The following is a 13,445-nucleotide window of genomic DNA, read 5'->3' as shown; positions in this document are numbered from 1 at the left end:
CCCACCCACCTGCAGCACTGGTCTGCCCAGCAAGGCTGGTGCCCAGCTGTGCCTGCCCATGTGAGGTACCTGCCTGCCTGTCCCACACAGGGGCCTCCCCCCATGTTTTCTAGCAGGGCTCCAGACTGGCTGGGGCGAAACCTTCCGGCTCACAGTCACAGACGTGTTGCCCTGAAGCAGGTTTTATTGGGGTGCTGCGTTAGTGGGGCAGCTGTACCCGCACAGGGAACAGCACCTGCAGCTGCTCCACAGGTGGCCACTGGACCTGGGTGACAAAGAAGAGACGAAAGTGGGCCAGGCGAGCCTCCTGGAACTGGGTGGGGCCGTACTCAGGCCCATCCGTGGGCCGCAGCAGGGAGAGGTACCGGTCCTGGGCCAGCAACTCCCGGCTGAGCAATGCTGGGGCCAGACCAGGCTGCACCGCCTCCAGCTGCTGCTGCACTGCAGGGAACAGGTCCACCTCCCGCAGGTCGAACACCAGTGGCTTCCCATACCTGTGGGGGTGCTGATCAGGGCAGGGCAGGGCCTGGCCCGGCTGGCCCCTCCCTGCCCCTCCCTGCCTCACCTGAGTGCCCCCAGCAGAGCCAGTCGGATTCTCTCAGGCCTCAGGTGCTCTGGGTTCACAGCATCCACATAGTTGGTATCCTGGTAGCGCAGGAAGGTGGCTGCCTGGCCCGAAGGGTCGATGACAAGAGGCCACCTGGGGGCAGCCGCTGGGTCATCATCAAGTGAGCACACCCCAACTTACCCATGCCCAGACAGCACTGACCGGCCGTCAGCACGGATGCGGTCACCCACGTCCTTCATCAGCACGTCGTGGAGATCCGTGACCTGACACTTCAGTCCAGGCGCTTCCTCCTCCTCTGTGGGGAGGTCAGGGTGCAGCCCACAGAGATCCTGGTGTCCAGCACCCTCCCTGGGCCTCCCCTCTCCAGCCACAGCCTGCAGCAGAGCCCTGCCCACCCTCCTGCGTCTGCTCCCGCAGTTCCAGCCTGGCCATGGCCAGCATCTCTTCCGCCTTCTGTGCCTCCTGCCTCAGCCTGTCCACTTGGGCCTCTGAGTCCTTTATGGCCTAGAGGAGGGGAAACGCTGACCACCACTGGCTCTGTCCCCCACTTAGGTGCCACCCAGAGGCTTTCTCTGCTTCACACTGGGCCCATGGACAACCTGAGACCCCCAGCCAGGGCTTCCCCTCAACCCCCCTCCACCCTGGAGGCTGCAGGCTGCAGGGAGACCGCTGGGAATGGGAGGGCAGGACAAGGGCACCCAGGCCTCTGAAGGGAAGCGGCCCACCTGCAGCGTGAGCTCAGTCCTGCCCATGCACTGGCGCTCACACTCCTCGTGCTCCGTGATCCTCCGGTTGAGCTCGCAGTAGGCCTGCTGCAGCTGGGGGGGAGGGGCAGGCCCCTAAGAAGGTCCTTCCACTGAAGGTCCTTCCACTGTCCCCTCCCTATTTGGCTCACCTCTGAAGGGAGGTCAGAGGCCACTGCTCACCTCCTTGTGACACCGCTGCTGCTCCTTGGCCAGTTGCTGCACCTTGAGGTTCAAGCTGGGGGGAAATGGGGCAGATCAGAGGGCCCCCCACCAGCACCCACTGCCCCACTGCCCCTGCCCCTCTCCCTCTGCTGCACCGTTTGGCCTCCGCCTGCTTGTGTCTGTCATCCTCCTGGGCCCGGCGCTGCCGCTCGGCCTCCATGTTCTGGAGCATGGCCTCTGTGATGCCCAGGTCCCACGTCTGCAGCACGCTAGCTACTGCGTCCAATGAGGCCACCTAATGACAGGATATCTGTTGTTCCTGAGGCATGCATGTTGGGTCCCCGCAAGGAGTCACTGCACTCTCATATTAGAGAAAGGGCAGTGCAGTCCAAAAGTGGGTCCCTCATGGGCCCAAAACCTTGGTCACCATGGTTTCCAGACTACCCAGGGTCTTTCTGGGCTCCTTGCTCAAGTCCTGTGATAGGGTCTGGAGGCAGACCACTGCTCTGCACGCTCTCCCCAGCCCCCAGTCCACTGCTCAGGCCTCCAGGCTGCCCACAGCCCCTGCCGGTCACCCTGCAGAACTCACCCAGGACCCCTCCCTCCCAGTCCCGCCAGTCTGCATGCTGATGCCTGCCAGGTGCGGCTAACGGGGGCGGGGGGCGGGCGCGGGGGAACAGGCCCTAAAGCTGAGGGCAGGCCCAACCAACCCTCCCTCCCTCCAGCAGCAAACCCACCACCCTGAGGACTGTGTGAGCGGGTGGTGCTGCTCCTGAAGGCCAGGACCAGTGCCTGACCCCTTCCACAGGGGCCTGCTGTGCAGGGAGGGTGGGGGTGGCTCCCTAACACCTAAATCCCCCCCCCCCATGGACACAGCTGGGGGCAGAGAGGGGTCCTGTCCCATTGGGAACTGGGCCTGGCAAACAGAAGCCCAAGGAGCCTGCATTGCCTGGGCCTGGGGGTGGGGGGGCCTGGAGGAAGCACACAGGTGTGAGGCTGGAGGCCGGCCACAGGCAGGTAGTGGGCAGTGGGCAGTGGGCGTGTGAGTGTGAGGTGGAAAGGGAGGTGCTGAGCCCAGACCAGATGGGGGTGAAGGGACGAGCCCTGGAGTGCTCCATGGCTGATGAGGCGGAGGGCTGGTGAGGATGGGTGATGGGCAGCAGAAGGTTTGTGGCAGGGGGAGGGATGGAGGAGAGTTGCCCAGAGGGAGAGGTGGCCCAGGAAGCCCAAGCAGGCGCACATGGGAGGGAAGGACCCAAGGGTGCCTGAAAGTGGGTTGATGGGGAGAGTTCACAGACAGGGAAGGGATGGTGCTCAAGGTGCCCTGGCTGTGTGCAGATGCTGGAGGCAGATATGGGGGGAGGGGCTGCGGGGAGGGTTGTGGGCCTCCAGGAGGCCAGGGATGTGGCTGATGGGTAGAAAGTGGCCTCTCAGGACCTGTACATGGACGGGTTCAGGTCCGCCAGTCTCTCCACCCTGTTGCTCCATTCTTTATAGCAGCTGTTAGCTCAAAGCCCTCCCAAATTCAATGGCTTTCAATACATCTCAAATAAACATTCTCAGAGGCAGAGAATGTTTGATTTGCCTAACCTGCAAAACTGCACTCAGCATCTACCAATGACAGGTAAGACAGACCCTAGGGCTACCAAGACCCCCAGGCTGGCAGTGACCCTCTGAGCTCTCTAGGGCCAGGCGAGGTGCTCATGCCTATAATCCCAGCAGCTCGGAGGGCTGGGATAGGAGGATTGCAGGTGTGAGGCCAGCCTCAGCAATTTAGCAAGGCCCTAAGCAATTTAGTCAGACTGTCTCAAAAATTAAAAAGGGCTGAGGATGTGGTTAGTGGTCAAACACCCCTGGATTCAACCCTTAGTACAAAAACCAAAAAAGAAAGACAGGCTCGGATGGATGAATGAATGAATACAGGTGGAGGGTGACTGAAGGAATTTACAGTTTGTGAATAAATATCCCACTCTAATCCTTACTTGTATTGGGGTTTTTGGGGAGGGGGTATTTTTATTTCTACTTTTTTTTGTTTTTGTTTTTTTGGTACTGGGGGTTGAACCTAGAAGTATTCTATCACTGAGCTGCATCCCCAGCTCTTTTTAGTTTTTATTTTGAAACAGGATCTCACTAAATTGTCCAGGCTGGCCTTGAACTTGCAATCTTCCTGCCTCAGCCTCCAGACTTGCTGGGATTACAGGTGCACACCATCACACCCAGCCTGGATTGGGTTTCTAAAGACTGCACCCTTGGGATAAAGGTGACCCAGAGTTAGGCCCTCAAAGAGACTTTAGCCTTGAAATTGGTAGGTGCCTCCAGGCTGTCAGTGCTCAGCACAGGTCAGGGCAGTAGGAGAGCCTCGGTGGTCAAGGGAGGTGTCATTTTGCTGGGTTTCAAATTATTGCTACAGATAAAACATGACATGAGGGGCTGGGGATGTGGCTCAAGTGGTAGCGCGCTTGCCTGGCACGCGTGGGGCGCTGGGTTCAATCCTCAGCACCACATAAAAATAAAGATGTTGTGTCCACCAAAAACTAAAAAATAAATATTGAAAAATTAAAAACATGACAAAAAGGCACAGAAAATAACAGAAGACAGTATGAGTGAAAACTTGCTAGAACTACAGGTTAGAGAGATAATCCACAGGGATCCAGAGTTTGGAGTTATCAGCTACAGATGTTAAAATAACATATTTATTATGTTCAAGGAGATGGAAGCCTAGAGTGAGATTTTTGGTAAAAGCTGAAAGATGTGTGCACACACGCGCCTGTGTGTATGTGTGTGAAATGAAATTTCTAGAAATTAAAATTAAGAAGAAAACGTACATATTTAATAATCAGATAGATATAGCTGGAAGGGAGAATTAGTGAACTGGTAGAAATGTCAGAAGAAAATATGCAGAATAAACCAAGACAAAGTAATGGAAAATACAGAACCAAGTAGTTATTAGAGCTGTCCACTGTATATGTCCACCCCTCCACCTTCTAGACTAACGATGGGATCGCACTTCCTGATCGGCTGTGGTCATGGAGTCAAATGGCTTAAGGGGTCTGGCCAGCGAGCTGCAAGCAAAACTGATTTGCACCAGGCCCTCTGGAGCCCTCTCCCTCTGACCAGCAACATTCAAGTGCAGCTCACAGGTTAGGTGTGTGATTCAGAATAAAGGTAGCAGAGGTGAGTACGATCTTTTGAAAAATGTGCCAGGAAAGTTGCACACTCGCATGACACGAACATGACGAGGGACTCACAGGAAACACATGGGTACTGCCCAGACGTGGATTCCAGTGGCTGCAGGTCTGAACTCAAACATCTGGCAGATTGAGTAGGAAAAGATCTTTGTGTCCGTGGGGATATGAAGAGATTTAGACTGACACCAGAGCACCCAGCACAAAGGGAAAGAGCCCTGGAGTTCACGGTAGTAAGAGAGAGAGTGAAAGAACAAGCATGTGTGACGGATGTTGAGGCTTGGTTTGGAACAGGTGAAGAACACTTCAGGCAGACAGGGCCATCTACCACTAATGTGCACAGGCACTTTTTTTTTTTTTTTTGTAACCCAGGGGTGCTTAACAGGATCTTGCAACCCTCCTGCCTCACCCTCCCAAGCTGCTGAGATAACCGCAGCCAGCTGAGCCACCACACTCAGCTGAACAGGCACTTCTTTAAAAAGAGGTCTCAACACCTGTCAAGCATAAGGCAGATTTCTCTCCTTCACTAATTAAAAAGCAGAAAGATGCAAATTAGAACCACAATGAGGCACCATTGCATGCCCACTGTAAACCTGCACTAAAATACTGACAATGGCAATATTCACAAGAAGCCGCAATGGAATCACCATACAATCCAGGACGTGGTGACTTGGGGAGAGGGACAGGTTCTGGCAGTGTTTTTGTTTTTGCATTTACATTTGAGTCTCTAGTCCATTGAGTTAACTTTGCATAAGGTGAGGTTCAGGTCAGGGCCTGTTTCTCTGCCTGTGGAAGTCCAGCGCTCCAGCCAATGGAGATGGCTGGTTTCCTGGCATATCACACCAGCAGCAGCGCCCAGGCACAGTGGGACGCGTCTTCAGCAACCCCAGACCCTCACCTGTGCCCTTCCACACCTCAGAGCCCACTGATACCCTGCTGGCCCAGGGACCTGGGCAGACAAGGGGAAGAGCAGGGCACAATAGGCCGGGCCTAGAGCAGCAGCCACAGGGTGGCGCCAACGTCCCAGGCTGGGGGAGACCCCCCCCCCCCAGGCTTGAGGCCCATCCCAGGACTGACTTCTAGGCAGCCTCAGTTTAGGGGTGGGATCTGAGTTGGGGACTGGGGGCCATAGGTTGACTTAAAGGAAATGAAGGTAGCAGGCATGGCTCTTAGGCTCCCAGTAGCCTCCTGGCCCCACAGTCCATGGGCCTGGGAGGAGCTCAGCCAACACCGCCAGCACCGTGGGAACTCCAGCCAGCCCCTGGAGTGGCCAGCCTCAGCCTCCTCATCTAGGGCTCTAACACTGCCTCCGGGTACGGGTACGGGTATGGGTACAGGAGCACGGAGGGTGATAAGGCAAGCCTGCATGGAAGTCACCCAAACAACTCAGGTGGCTGTCACCTTGACTGCAGGCAACAAGGGAGGATTTTTATTTTTGGTTTGGTGCAGGGAATTGAACCCAGGGCGCTTTGCCACTACGCCACATCCACAGCCCTTCTTATTTATTATTTGGAGACAGGGCCTTGCTTATTTGCTGAGGCTGGCCTTGATCTTCCGATCCTCCTGCCTCAGCCTCCCAAGTCGCTGGGATTACAGGCGTGCGCCACCCTGCGGCGACAAGGGAGATTTTGAGTCGGCGCCCGCCCCACACCTGCTCCGGGGTGCTCCCGTCGTCTGCGTACACTCGGGGGTCTGCTCCGAGCTTCAGAAGCAGCTCCACGGCCTCCAGGTGGCCCCCGAAGGCTGCCCGGTACAGCGGCGTTCTGCCGAAGGCGCCCTGCGCGAGAGGCCCCATGAGCCCGCGGCGGCTGCGCTGGGACCCACGACCCCACGCTGCCCAGCCCGCGGGCGCACCTTGCTGTTGGGGCTGGCGCCCAGCTCGGCCAGCAGCTGGATGACCATGGCCTGCCCACCCGCGGCCGCCTCGGACAGCGGCGTGTTCCCGTGGCTGTCCTCGCACTCCACCGTGGCCACGCGTCGCCGCAGCCGCCGCGCGCGGCCCTCCTCGTCGTGGCCCACGCCCTCGCGGGTCAGCAGCTGCTCCACCTGCGCCGGCCCGCAGCGCGTCACCTCGCGTCACCTCGCGGCACCTCGCGCCACCGCGCCCGCCGCGTCCCACTGACCTCCTGCAGGACGGCCCGGATCTCGCCCACGTCGCCCTCGAAGGCGGCGTCCAGCAGGCGACCGCGGCGCCGTAGCTCCTCCTGCCGCTCGCGCTGCGCCGCCTCCTCCTGCTGCCGCTGCCGCCGCGCGGCCTCCTGCTCCCGGCGCACCGAGGCCAGGTAGGCCTGCCGGGCGTGGCCCTGGGGTCACTGGCCCTCGGCCCCGGGCGGACCCCCGCCCAAGCCCCCGCCGCGCCTCTGCCCCCACGCCCGGATCCTGGGCGGGCGCCCGCGCTCACCTCCCGCTGCAGCCTCTCCATCCGCTCCAGGTACTCCTGCCGCTGCTGCCTGCGCAGGGCCAGCGCCTTCCTCGCCAGGTGCTGCCGGAAGGCACACTGGATGCGGGTGGCCGCTTGGACCTCCGGGGTGGGCCCTGGCAGTGGGGAGAGGATTCACATGCACCTAATCCTGCGGGTGCCCCTAGCTCCGGATCTGCCAGATGCATGGAACCTGCACCAACTGCCTCCCGAGGACCCACGCGTCCTCAGTCCAGCTGCCAAGCCTGAGCGAGCCAGCAGCACAGACCCCGCAAGCAGGGTCAAGAGGGAGCCAGGAGGAAGAGTGCCCGGCCTCGGCTTCGGCAGGAAGTCCCCCACCTCCCTGCACCCTGAAAGTTCTCAGAGAGCCCACAGCTTGGAAAGTCAGGCCCGCGAGCCCATCCCAGGACGGACCCAGCAGCCACAGACACAATACAGACGCCAGGCGGTCTCCAGCCACAACCCCACTGGACTCAGAAGAGGGCAGACCCAAGCCCCAGCTGAAGAGCGGCTGCCCCTGGCTGGGGTCACCTTAGAGGGGTCTGAGGGCTAACCCTGCAGATGAGGTAGGAACCAAATCAGCAAAGGAGACAAAGGGGCCCACAGACCTGACAGTGAGGAAGGGGCAGCCAGAGGGAAAGGGGGGTGCAGCCCAGTTGGGGGGGGCAGGCCATCGAGAGCCCTAGGAAGAAGGAACCGCAGAACAGACCACAGAAGGCACAGGAGACTGGGCCAGCAAAGCCCCGGAGGGATCAGTGTCTCCAGGGACTGACCACGAACAAAGGTGAATTCTCAGAATAAGAAAATCCTGCCATGGAGCCAGGCACTCAGGTGTGCATTGAGGCCCCTGCTACTCGGGAGGCTGAGGCAGGAGGATGTTTAGAAACCATCTGAACAACACAGAAAAACTCTCCAAACAAAAAGGTGAGGGAGGGAAAGGAAATCCTGAAATGAATCTTAAAAGGGACAAAAAATATGCCAGTGGTAAGACATGAACAGCTGCACCACGTACCCCCGGGCCATTCAAGTACCCCCACAAAAGAGCAGACGGCCTGCAGGGACTGGGCCTTCCTACAGCGACCCAGAGTGGGCTGCCAATCCGGGTCCCCAAAGCTGGGGCGGCAGGTAGCCTGAGCAGATCCTGGGTGGAGCGGTCTGAGGCCTTGGAGCGCTCCAAAGTGAAGAGTCGGGGCCTGGGGAAGGAATCCAGGCAGCCCAGGTCCCGTGGCCAACAGACGGAACAGCTCGCATGGCAGAGCCTGGGGTCAGGCGGACACATCTGTACTCAGAGGGCTCGGCAGGGCTTGGGTCAGGGTGGCCACAATTAGCTAACTAAAGACAGGACAGGATTGAGGACATACACCCAAAAAAGCGTCCTGCCTTTTACCTACAACCCTGCTCTGGTAGGCGTCGCAAGGGCTGCACCCTTCAAGAAATAAAGCAGGCCTCGGGAGCCAGGGCCAGCCCCACAGCTGGAGCTGCCTCGGCCTTGCTGCCCGCCAGACGCACCGACCCCCCGCCCCCGCCCCCCAGAAAGATGATCTGTCCGCGACTTCAGCGCGTCTCCAAGATGCTCCACATACTGTGCTCAGCACACCAGAAATAATCAGGCAAGTGAAGAAAACAGACATGATTGAGAAATGATAAAAGTTGGACAAAAAACAGACCCAGAGAGCCAGCAATGGAGTCCCTAGACCCAGGCGCTTAAAGAAATTTTTGGTTCTTTTTAGTTACATGTGACAGTAGAATGTATTTTTTAGAATTTTTTTTTTTTTTAGTTATGTATGGACTCAATGCCTTTATTTGTTTTTATGTGGTGCTGGGATCAAACCCAGTGCCTCACACTTACGTGGTAAGAGCTCCACCACTGAGCCACAGCCCAGCCCCAGGAGAATGCATTCTGACGTGTCTCTCTCTCTCTCTCTCTCTCTCTCTCTCTCTCTCTCACACACACACACACACACACACACACACACACACACACGGGGTATGACTTCCCATTCTTGTGGCTGTACTTGGTGGGGAGCTGCTGGTCATGTGTTCATATATGAACACAGGAAAGTGATATCTGATTTGTTCCACTGTCTTTCCCATTCCCATTGTCCCCTCCCCCTTCCAATCTGGTGAGCCTCCACCCACCCCACCCCACCTATGTGAGTCAGCATCAGCATATCAGAAAGAACATTCAGCCTTCGGTTTCTTGGGACTGGCTTATTTCACTTATCATGATAGCCTCCAGTTTCATCCATTTACCGACATACAATGCTATAATTTCATTCTTTACAGCTGAGTAATATTCCATTGTGTATATGTACCACATTGTCTTTATCCATTTATCTGTTGAAGGGCATCTAGGTTGGTTCCATAGTTTAGCTATTGTGAATTGAGCTGCTATAAACATTGATGTGGCCAAGTCACTATAGTATGCTGATTTTAAGTCCTTTGCATATATCCTGAGGAGTGGGATGGTGGGTCAAATGGTGGTTCCATTCCAGGTTTTCTGAGGAATCTCCATACTGCTTTCCAGAGTGGTTGGACCAATTTGCAGTCCCACCAGCGATGTGTGAGTGTGCCTTTCCCTACATCCTCGCCAACACTTACCGTTACTTGTATTCTTGGTAATTGCCATTTTGACTGGAATGAAATGAAGTCTCAGTGTAGTTTAAAATTCTTTTTTTTTTTTTTTGTAGTTGTAGATGGAAAGCATGCCTTCATTTTATTTGTTTCATTTTTATATGGTGCTAAGGAACCAGCGCCTCACACATGTTAGGCAAGCGCTCTGCCATGGAGCCCCTGCCCCAGCCCCACATTCAAGGCTCTTGGAGAGAGTTTTTGAAAGCTAATAAAAAACATCAATTCTCAGCTTTGATATGCATCACAAAACCCAGAAAGGAGCAATACAAAGAAAAGCAAGCAACATAGTCACCCCAAACCACAAGTGAAATTGCTATAAAGTAGCGAGAGGAAAGAGCCTGTAAGTCAGCGAAGGACAAAAGACATGTCTCTTCAAAGGGAAAATAAGTACTTTTCAAGGCCGCATCAGCAGAACTTGGAGAGAATCCCGGATCTCACGCATGCGGAGGAAGCCCAAGCGGGCCACAGGGAAGGTGTTCTGAGCTGTGTCTAGTGAGGGGTCCTGTGGAGGGGAGATGCTCTGAGTGTGGCCGGTGCACCTGCAGCCCCGGGCACTGCACCAGGCCCCACAGCAAGGCGCCGACTCATAAAGGAAAGAGAAGAAAGAGGGGAGGACCGGGCCCAGCAGGCAGACAGGTAAGAGGGGAGCACCCAAAGGCTTTGGGACCCCAGAGGAGCTGGGGTAAAGAGGGCTGTCAGACCAGAGTCTTAAAAACTATTTGTTGCTTATAAGGAACATATCCTAAGGCTAAAGGTATTTATTATTGGACAATCAATTACAATGTGACTGTCGGTGCTGTGTCAACCTCAGGCCAGGGACTTGAAGGTGATAGTGTCACTAGGCCTGAAGGAGAAGGTCTCAGGGCGCCTGGGCTCAGTGGGGGAGTCTGCCCACTGCGTGAGAGGCACTGGCCTTGAGTCTCAGTACCACATTTACATAAATAAGAATCAAGGGCCATTGACAACCAGAAAGTATTTTTTAAAAAATGTTTCAAATGGGGGCTGGGGATGTGGCTCAAGCGGTAGTGCGCTCGCCTGGCACGCGGGCGGCCTGGGTTTGATCCTTAGCACCACATACAAACAAAGATGTTGTGTCCACTGAAAACTAAAAATAAATATTAAAAAATTCTCCCTCCCTCCCTCCCTCCCTCCCTCTCTCTCTCTCTCTTTAAAAAAAAAAAATTGTTTCAAATGATTTGGGGATCAATTCATCAAAATAAAACTGTATGTACCTAGCAATGGGGCTTCAAAATATATAAAGATATAAAGAGAGACTACAAGTAGAAACAGTTAACCTACAATCACAATGGAGCTTGAAAAACATCTCAGTTAACAGACAGATCACAAATCAGTAAGGATCACAGATTTTACATGGCATTAACACACTCGATATATAGAAGATTGGACCCGATAATGGTAGAAGGCACTTCTTTTAGACATACATGGAAGATCTACCAAAAGAGATTATATAAACTGTAAAGCACAATTAAACAAACTCACTATTGAGATCATATTGAATATATTTTAATGCCATTGAAGTTAGATGATAAAGTGTAACTAGAGATACCTACATATTTAGAGGTCATGAATTGCACTTTATAATAGCTCACGGTTCACACGGGAAACCGTACTAAAAACTGGAAGGTGAGTTAACAACAATGCTACCCGTTAAAGCTGCCCAGCCAGGCACAGTGGGCACACCCCTGGACCCCAGCCACTCCAGAGACAGAGAGGAGCCCACTTCAGAGCCACTCTGGGTGGCTTAGCGAGGGCAGCTCGGAGGCGCAGCGTCTGCCGGGTGTGTGCTGGGCCTGGGCACCACACCTCCCGCGGACGGGAAAGGAGAAGAACAAGGAGGGGGAGGAGGAGGAGAGAGAAGAAAGGCCACCCAGTCAGGAGTTGGCAGTGAGGTGCAGGCACACCCGTGATGGAGGGACCTGGGGACATGCAGCAGCCCTCCGTCCACTCTGCTGGGAGCAGGGCCTTCTGTGGAACACACAGCCGGTGGGAGAACCCGCTTTTGTCACCTGGGCCCTCACTGGTCCAGGACGGGTGGTGGAAGTGCGGCCTGACCAACAGTCATGCCAGGCCGAGTCCTGCCGGCTGGAGGCCACGGGAGCACAGGCAACATGCCCACAGGAAGGCGGCATGCCGGACACCCAGGCTTCCTGGAAGTCCTCTGGGTGGGCGCGAAGGCCAGCCATGCCCTCTGGAGCGCAGAGCTCTAGAAGTGGTCAGAGAGCAGAATGCCGGCGACACTGGTCACTGTCACTGCTGTTGACAGGAGGGACGCTCAGGAGGGAGTGGCTGTTTTGAAGGAGAGATGAAAAGGCAGGTCCAGAAACCTGGGGAGCACCTGCGTGTGGGTGACCACTCCTTCCCACCCAGACAGTAGAGAATAAAACTGAATGGCCTGGGAGTGACCAAGGCAGCTGAAACTCGGAGTCCCTCAGGGCTGGTACAGGGGCTGGCACCGCAGCCACAATTGGAGACCTGCCCCACCTCCCACCGGAGCGAGGGCCTGAGCACCAGGAGGACACCCCGCCCCACGCAGAGGCCAGGGCCCAGGATCGGGAGAAGGCTGACCTCGCCCACACGGAGCCGACTGGGGAGAAGGAGAGCTCTTCCACCAGAGGACTCCAGGCAGCCATGGAAGGGATGAGAGGAGCGGTCACTGGAGGTGGGGTGAGTCGCCAAGCTTCGAGGAGGGCCACTGGACACCTGGGTGGCGGGGAGACTGGGGAGGAGCAGTTTTTCCCCCATCTCAGCAGATCTCCCCCAAGATGCTTATGGGACAGCAGGGCAGGGACTGCCTCAGCCCAGCCATCAAGGGGCACCACAAGCCCCAGGCCCGGCCAGCCCTGTGGAGCCAGACAGAGCCCCGGGGAGAGGGCTGGACAGAGTCACCTATACCCTTCAAATGTGTCAAGGTCATGAAAGAAAAGTTGTGACTCCAGGGAGAGCGGCCGGCTGCAGTAGCTGGAGAGTGACCGAGGACCACAGTGGGGCGTCCTGCAGCAGCTGGCCACACCCCAGGGTCCTCCTCGAGCAGCCCTGCTATCAAAGCTGATTTCCTGGTCCTGGACCACCATGCTAGCCAGGAACATGTGGGGAATTACATACTGATTTTTTAAATTTTGTGTCAGTCTAAAATCAATAGAAAATAAATAAGATTGAACATTTTATTTAGATAGAGATGTAAGAAACACCTCTGTAAGGTCCAGTCGCTGTCCATCTTTCCTGTGCTGGTGGATGGATGCCCCCAGTATCTGGCTGCTGGAGGACGGTGATGGAAGAAATGGGGTCCTTGGAGGAGTCACCCCTAATTCCCAGAGTGGAGCCGAGGGGCCCTCTTGACTGTCCTCTGCACTTCTTGGAGAGGCCAGGCGGAGGCGGAGCCTGCACTCGGTGCCCGCACCCTGCACTCACGGGCTCCAGGTCGACAGGGTCCAGCGCCCCGACGACGCAGGGTGAGCCCTGGTCTTGGGCTTCTCTCCGCGGGCGCTGCGGCCCCTCTGGCCACCCTTCCTACCCCTCTGCACGCCCCAGAAGTGACGCTCTTCCTGGAAATGACCTCTGGACACATCTCCTGGCACCCCAGGACACCTCAGAAAAGCCGGCGTTCCTCTGTCGGCGACGTGACCGCGGGCTCTTATCTCATGCCCTGCACACGGCAGGGTGACTGGCTGCCCTCGCGCGCTGCAGGCGCTGGCAAGGGACCGGCACCGCAC

General features: G+C 56.3%; 1 protein-coding gene across 1 annotated transcript; it reads right to left on the bottom strand.

The window, feature by feature from the left end:
• Positions 1-166: 166 nt before the first annotated feature.
• Iqank1 (IQ motif and ankyrin repeat containing 1) lies at positions 167-11,864 on the bottom strand. The gene is made up of 13 exons (XM_076835795.1): positions 11,754-11,864; positions 10,153-10,216; positions 7,063-7,196; positions 6,785-6,949; positions 6,516-6,707; positions 6,313-6,438; positions 1,632-1,771; positions 1,495-1,549; positions 1,294-1,386; positions 964-1,072; positions 770-863; positions 566-700; positions 167-494 (listed from the first exon to the last, which is right to left on the bottom strand). The coding sequence occupies exons 1-13, from the start codon at positions 11,862-11,864 to the stop codon at positions 200-202; spliced, it is 1,713 nt and encodes a 570-aa protein (XP_076691910.1). The 3' UTR covers positions 167-199.
• Between the last annotated feature and the right edge of the window lie 1,581 nt (positions 11,865-13,445).

Source organism: Callospermophilus lateralis, chromosome 16 (assembly GCF_048772815.1).
Source record: "Callospermophilus lateralis isolate mCalLat2 chromosome 16, mCalLat2.hap1, whole genome shotgun sequence".
Lineage (NCBI taxonomy): Eukaryota > Metazoa > Chordata > Mammalia > Rodentia > Sciuridae > Callospermophilus > Callospermophilus lateralis.
This window is presented reverse-complemented; position numbering and strand designations above follow the sequence as displayed.

Excerpts from the sequence above, each read along its gene's own strand:
- Iqank1 (XM_076835795.1), bottom strand. The coding sequence starts at position 11,864 with ATGCCGCCTTCCTGTGGGCATGTTGCCTGTGCTCCCGTGGCCTCCAGC. Across the intron at positions 6,950-7,062 it reads TGGAGAGGCTGCAGCGGGAG|GCCTACCTGGCCTCGGTGCG; the intron begins GTGAGCGCGGGC and ends CACGCCCGGCAG. Across the intron at positions 1,387-1,494 it reads AGCAGCGGTGTCACAAGGAG|CTGCAGCAGGCCTACTGCGA; the intron begins GTGAGCAGTGGC and ends CCTCCCCCCCAG.